General features: G+C 40.3%; 1 protein-coding gene across 2 annotated transcripts in view; it reads right to left on the bottom strand.

Annotated features, from left to right (window-relative positions):
- Nktr (natural killer cell triggering receptor) overlaps positions 1–7260 on the bottom strand; it is a 46729-nt gene extending 39469 nt beyond the window's left edge. For both annotated transcript variants that reach the window (XM_023700709.1, XM_004640752.3), the window contains exon 1: positions 7214–7260. In XM_023700709.1, the coding sequence (XP_023556477.1) occupies positions 7214–7241 (28 nt within the window). In that variant the 5' untranslated portion in view covers positions 7242–7260. The remainder of the gene's footprint in view (positions 1–7213) is intronic.
- Between the last annotated feature and the right edge of the window lie 272 nt (positions 7261–7532).

Here is a 7532-nt window from a genome sequence, read left to right as displayed (position 1 = left end):
AAAAGAAAAACAAGCCAAAACAAAACAAAAAAAGAGTTTGAAACACTTGAAATCGTAGGCACAGGTAAGGACACTCTAAACAGGATTTTAACAACATAAAGAATAACAATCAATAAATGGGGCTGAGGGGCCGGGGAGATGGCTCAATGGAATAAGCGCTTCCCTGGCAAGCGCAAGGGCCTGAGTTCAATCCCCGGTTCCAAGAAAAAAAAAAAAATACTGTGATAAAGCGAGATCAGTAATAAAAAAAAATGTGGAAATTAAACACCACAAATAAATGGGGCTGCATCAAATAAAAGATTTCTTTTTTTTCTTGTTTGTTTGAGACCAAGTCTCACTATGTACTCTAGGCTGGCCTTGAACTCACTATGAACCCCAGGCTGGCCTTGAACTCATGGCAATCTTACTAGCTCAACCTGCTGAGTGCTGGGATGACAAGTGTGAACCACCATACTGAACTGCAAAAAAAAAAAAAAAAAAAAAAAAAAAAGTTTCTACATAGCCAGGGAAACAACTAACAGAGTGGAGAGAAATCCTACAGAACAGGAGAAAAATGTTTACCAGCTATAGGTAGACTATATAATGAACTCAAAAAAAGTTGACGACAACAACAAAAATCAAGGAGCTCAATCAATAAATAGACAAATGAACTAAACAGACACTTCTCAAAAGAAACATAAATGACTAATAAATAAGTAAACAATGTTCAACATCTTTAACCACTAGGGAAATGCAAGTCAAAACTACACTAAGCTGGGTGTGGCAACACCTGCCCATAATCCTCAGTAAACTGAGGCAAGATTGCTTTAGTTCCAAGGCCAGCCTGGGTTACATATTGAGTTCAAGGCCAGGGTGAACTGCACAGCAAGACCATGCCACAAAACACAACACTGATAGTCCATTTTACCCCAGACAGAATGGCTGTGATCAAGAACATAAATATATGCTGGCAAGGATACAGGGGGTACAAGGAATACTGCTGGCGGGAATGTAAATCATACAACCCAAGTACACACCCATAAGTACACAGCTGATGCAGCCAAGAGTTACCAACACACGCATCCCTGTGTTTATGCAGCATCATTCACAAGATCCAGGTACAGGGCTGGTGAGATGGCTCAGTGGTCTAAAGCACCTACTTAGAACAAGCTTAGCAAAGCACAGGGACCGCGGTTCAATCCCCCAGCACCACATGCCAGCCAGCCCCGCCCCCTGGTGGGCTGAGCTGGCCACACTCACACACATAAATAAAAAATTAAAAAAAAAAAAAAGATCCAGGTACAGGGCTGGTGAGATGGCTCAGTGGTCTAAAGCACCTACTTAGAACAAGCTTAGCAAAGCACAGGGACCGCGGTTCAATCCCCCAGCACCACATGCCAGCCAGCCCCCAAATAAATAAAAAAAAAAAAAAAAAAAAAAAAAAAAAAGATCCAGGTACAGAACTGGCCTTGGTGCCCACCAACAGGCAGAATCAATAACTACATGTGTTGGGGCTGGTGAGATGGCTCAGTGGTCTGAAGTACCTACTTAGAACAAGCTTAGCAAAGCACAGGGACCGCGGTTCAATCCCCCAGCACCACATGCCAGCCAGCCCTGCCCCCCCATAAATAAATAAAAAATAATAGTAATAACTACATGTGGTGTGTGCACTATACACAATGGAGGCGTATCCAGCTGCAAGGAAGAAGGAAATTGTTATTTCCAAGACAATGGGTGGATTTAGAGATCATCATGCTGAATGAACTAAGCAACTCGGAAAGACAAATACCCTATGTTCTCCCTAATATGTTCATTGTTTTTACAATCTAAAAAGGATGATAAGGCAGAGGGGATAAAAGGGTGTATAAGGGTGTACAAAGAGACAATGGATAGGAACAAAATATACACATCAAAATCCTTCCCCCAAAACTGTGAAACTAGGGATGAGGGTGGACCAAGGTGGTGAGGGGAGAAGTAGTGTAAAAAATGACCCAAGTATGTTATACACATGTACAATCTGCTAAAATGAAAACCATTAATGTGAATAACCAATAAAAAAGTGGAAAAAAAAGTTTTAAATGTCAACATCAATAAAGACCAAAAAACCCTAAAGAAATAGTAGTTAAAAGGTTGCAACAGCTAATATAACACCTGATGCTAGATTGGATTTTGTATTGAAGGGGAAAAAGAATGTTATAAATGACTTTTCAGATAAACTGACAAAAAAACCCACTGTATCAATATAATTACATTGTGGTTCTGTAAGAAAATACCTTTATTCATAAGAACTACACACTGAAGTACTCTGAGCTAGAGTCACAATGCAAATATCATCTTCAAATGGTTCAAAAAAATTACGTGTGTGCTGAGGAGCTTGAGGTCAGCTAGCCTGGGCAACACAGTGAGACTCCATCTCAAAAGACAAAAGAAAACAGAACACCCAAAATGACAAAACCAGGCCAATCCAAACACAGTAATAATTTTATTAAATGTAAATAGTTAAACATCAACTAAAAGATCCACAGGAGAGGTAAAAATAACATCCATATTTGTTATCTACAAGAAACCCATTTAAATGATGTAAGTAGGTTACAAGTGAAAACACTAAAAAAAAACTACGTGACAAGGTAATACTAACAGAAAAGATGGAGTAAGGATGATCTCACAAGCTAAGCAGGATTAGGCTTAGCACTCAGGATGGGAGAAAACTGAGGTAGTCACATTCATGCCAAACTAAACTCCACAAAAATTACCAGTAATAAACAGGTCATTGTATAGTGATAAAAGATCAATTTACTAAGACCCTAAACTAAGACAACAATCCTATCCATTCAACAAACAGAATCAAAATAAATGAAGCAAAAACTCGTAGAACTGACACATTCACAATTAGAGCCAGAGACATCAATACTGCTTTCCTGTTAGGTATAAAATCAGCAATGTAGAAGTGATCTAGTTGACGTTTAGAGAATATTCGACACAAAAGCCACAGAATACTGGTAATTCTTTACAAATACATATGAGAAATACACCAAAACAGAATGTATCAAACCATAACAAATTTAAAAGAACTGAAATCAAAGTACTCTCTCTGATCATAATGGAACTGAACTAAAGACTAGAAAATAAATAAATAAATAAATAAAGTATATGAGGAACATTCGTAAAAAAAAAATCCAAAAAGCTCCAATCCAAAACTTTGAGCACCACATAACCTCACATGACAGACAGCAGTCAAAATACTGGCATACTAAAACTATGATATAAAACTATAAAAAGAGTACATATAAACTTAAAATGCCATATAAAAGTACACATGCAATCCCCGGTACCACAAAAAAAAAAAAAAAAAAAAAAAGGACACATGCAAAACCATGCAGAGGAAACAGCAAGGAATTCTGTGTTTGACTCGGGACCTAACTCCAAGATATCTTCTTATGTTTATAAAAATATTCTAAAATTTAAGAAATCTGAATTCTTTTCGTCTAAGTCTGTGCTTACCAGGCAGACGCTGTGCCACTGAGCCACAGCCCTAGCCCTGGCCCTGGCCCTGGCCCAAGTACTCTGGATGAGGGATTCCCAGCCTGTGCTTGGAAATTAGAGCATTCCCAGGGCTAGGGATGTGACTCAGAGGTAAACCACCTGCTCAGAATGCACAAGGCCATGGGAGAGCCCCAGGATAGGACAATGAAAACAAGGAAAACAAAAGATTTTAAACAATTCTACATAACTCAGGAATCAAAGATGAAGTATCAAGAAAAATTAGAAATATTTTGAACTGAAAAAAATGAACAAATCAAAATTTGTGGAATACATCTCAATTTACCTCTACATTTAATATAACTAAATGCTGTATTAGAAAAGAAAGGTATCAAGTCAGTGATCGACGCTTTCACTTTAAGAAACTTGGGGAGAAAAGCCAGGTGCAGTGAGGGAAGCTGAGGCAGGAAAATGTGAGGTTTGAGACCTGCCTGGGCAAATCAGTGAGAACCTGTCTCAAAACAAAGATATACTAAAAATAAAAGAATATTTAAAGAGTTGGAGGGGCTGGAGAGATGGCTCAGTGGTCTGGGGCACCTACTTGGAACAAGCTTGGCAGGGCTCAGGGACTGCGGTTGGGTCCCGCAGCACCACATGCCAGCCAGCCGCGCCCCCTGGTGGGCTGGGCTGGCCACACACACACACACACACACACACACACTAAATAAATGTTAAAAAAATAAATAAATAAAAAATAAAGAGTTGGAGAGGGCCGGCCTGACAGCTCAGCGGACTAAAGAGCCTGGTTAGGCAGAGTAGAGTGGTGGGGGTTCAATCAGGCACAGGCCTGTAATCCCAACACTTGGGAGGCTTAACACAAGAGAATCACTAGGAGTTCGATCTATGTAGTGTGACCCTGTAGACCTTGTCCTAAATATAGAAATGAAATTTAAAATAAATAATCATTGCTATTTGTTTCTCAATAAAATTATGGGAAATAAATAAATAAATGGCTGGAGAGTCAGGGATGGTGATGCAAGCCTGTAATACCAGCACTTGCAGAGGCTGAGGTAAGAAGACTGCTTCAAGTTCAAGGCCAGTCTGAATGAGAACAGGACCCTGTCTCCAAAAACCTAAAATAATGGATCAATGGATAGATGGATAGATGGATGGATGGGTGGATGGACAGATAAGAGAGACAGAGACTAGAATGTAGCTCATTGTAAAGACCCTAGGTTCACTCCCTAATATTGTGAAGGACAGAAGGATGGACTGACAGACAGAAGGTAGGAAACTAGAAAAGGAGCAAAGCAAGCATTAGGGAAAAAAAATGGTAAAAATAAAAATTAATGACGTTGAAAACAGAAAAATGATAGGAGAAAAACTCAATGAGATCAAAATCTGGTTCTCTGAAGATAAAACTGACAGCCAGGGAGATGGCTCAGTAGAGTAAGCACTTGTCTGGCAAGCCCAAGGTCCTGAGTCCAATCCCCGGTACTGAGAAAAAAAACAAAAACTTCATTTGGGGCTGGGGAGATAGCTTGTTAGAATGAGCGCCTGTCTGGCAAGCGCAGGGTCCTGAGTTCAATCCCTAGTACCAGGGGTGGGAGGGAAGGATTTTGGGGCCAGGGAGATAGCTCAGTAGAGTAAGCGCTTGCCTGGCAAGTGCAAGGTCCTGAATTCAATCCCTAGTACCACAAAAAAAAAAAAAAAAAAAAGATAAAACTGATAAACCTCTGGACCAGTGGAGGGAACCTATGGAATGGGTGCCCACAGCCAGCTGTCATCACTGAAAACTAAAAGCTTTGCCATCATTGCTCTAGACAAACAGACCAAGAAGAAAAAAAAAAAAAAATGACAATACAAGCTACCAATATCAGCAATGAAAAAGGTGTCACCAAATTATGACAAACAACTCTAATAACTGACAGCTTAAGAGAAAATGCACCAATCTCTTGAGAAAATGCACCGAAGTCACTAACCACTGGAACTCATCCTAGAGAAAAAGGCAATACCAATACTCCTGTGTAAAAAAGTAAACTAAAAACCTAAAGTTTTTAAATGAACAACCCTGGAATTATTTAAAATAGAAACCAACTTACTGGATTTGCGAACAAAAGTTTATATACAATTTAAAGACTTTTCCTCTTTTAATATATACTTTCAATATGTACTATTTCACTCTGGCTAAGGCCTGTGACTCTGAATACTCAAGTCATAAACCTCACTGCTTGAATGTCATCTTCATCAAATGGCCTTATAATTCAATGGCTTTATAATTCAAAAGTTAACCTGTTTGCTACAAACTGTGAACACTCATATTACTGATAATGGGAGAGAACACATGTGATGCACTCACCTCAGTTTTTATCAATACTTCACCTCTCATAATGTGCATGTATAACTGCATAGACAACCTCTGCTCATCAAAGTCGAAGACATTGCTCTGTACTTACATTAAGCATCCAGGAAGTCAACAGTATTACTTAAATAATGGTTAAATCCTACAAAGCAGAACACTTCAGTTCTTACAACTGAAGCAAGCCTTAATGTCAGTAAAAACAGTACTAGTTAAAACAATATATTGAGACGTGTCCGAAGTATTAAATAAGAGTAAACCATAAGAACTTGACAATTATCACCTGACTCTGCCTAAGCAACAGCAGCATTCTTTTTTTCATACACGATTCAGCAGTCACGAGTGCTAGTCACTTTTACAAATTATTCTAGATGTTGAGGACTGAAGTTCATTCCACATTCACCAAACATATTGTGGAGATCTATCACAAACAGGTCATTTGCAAATCTAGGATATGAATATATATATATATATACTGGAAAGCAGCACCTAATATGGCTACAAACCTTTGTTTCACTTGTTTCAGAGACCTCTTGAGGTGTTTAATTATTTAAGAAAAATGAACACTGTTTCCTGGAGCACTGTTACCGTGCACTCCTAAATGAAGATCAGAATCCAGCAAGGTTCAAAAATACTAAAAAGAAAAGGGGACGGTGGGACTGGGGGTGTGGATCAGCGGTAGAACACTGCCTGGCCTTCAGGGAGGTCCTAGATTGAATTCTCAGCAAATGAAAGAAAATAGGCAGCAACCTTCCTTCCCAAGCTGATTAACTCAAAACCCTTTAATAGCGTCCTGTCCTGTTGAGTCCAAGTCCTACTACAGGCCTTTCCCGACCAATTCCCTTCTCAACCCCAGCCACATATGGCTCTGGGTCGCTCCCAAAACAAAAACCAATAAAAACAGAAATTCACTCTGGCTCAGGCCTGTGCTAGGTATTCCTCTCTACCATGGAAGTTCTGAATACTCTTTCTAAGCTATAAACATAACACCTCTCTGCTCGAATGTGGTCTTCCCCAAATGGCCTTGTCCGGCCAACAGGGAGTACTACACGCCTTGCTACTCATTTCCTACTTAACTGCCTATCTTCTCCCAACAGATTGTAAACTGTAAAAGAGGCCTTGCTCTGCTCCCCACCTCCGGAGGCCCGGAACAGTAAGAGGCTCTGAGAAGAAGGCTCAAGGCAGGATGTTGCGCCAAGGTCTGTAGTATGTGCGTCTCCGACTGAAACTCGTCACACGTATCAAAGAGGCAGGAAAATGATCCGGTACGTGCTGCTCTACTGTTGATACCTTATTTTCCAAAAACACATGCCTTACTGAAAGGCTGGACTCCGCGGAGAGAATGATAAGGGCACACACGCTGCACTCGGGCAGGTACAAAGGGCTTTGGTTCACCCGCCACACAACGTGTTCCCGAAAGCATTTTCCCCGACACGGCGCATCCAGCTAAAGATTCTTTTTTTTTTTTTTTTAAAGGCAGAAGGATTTTGTTTTGCTCCCAATGACCTCAGGGCAGGTTTGGCTGGCTGGAGTTGTGGGGATCGAACCACAGCAACCTGAGCCTGACAGCTTTGTTGAAGCAGCCACTTAAACAACTGAGCTACGGGGCAGGCCCCCAGCTAAAGATTCTTAAGAAAAACTAGAAGCGGGCTAAAAAAATACAGAACCTGCGAGCGCAGACTTGACGGAACCAGAAGGGACCTCGGCCGGGCTC

This window comes from Octodon degus, unplaced genomic scaffold (genome assembly GCF_000260255.1).
Source record: "Octodon degus isolate 3935 unplaced genomic scaffold, OctDeg1.0 scaffold00126, whole genome shotgun sequence".
Classification (NCBI taxonomy): domain Eukaryota; kingdom Metazoa; phylum Chordata; class Mammalia; order Rodentia; family Octodontidae; genus Octodon; species Octodon degus.
The sequence above is the reverse complement of the archived record's forward strand: the minus strand, read 5'-3'. Positions and strand labels throughout refer to the sequence as shown.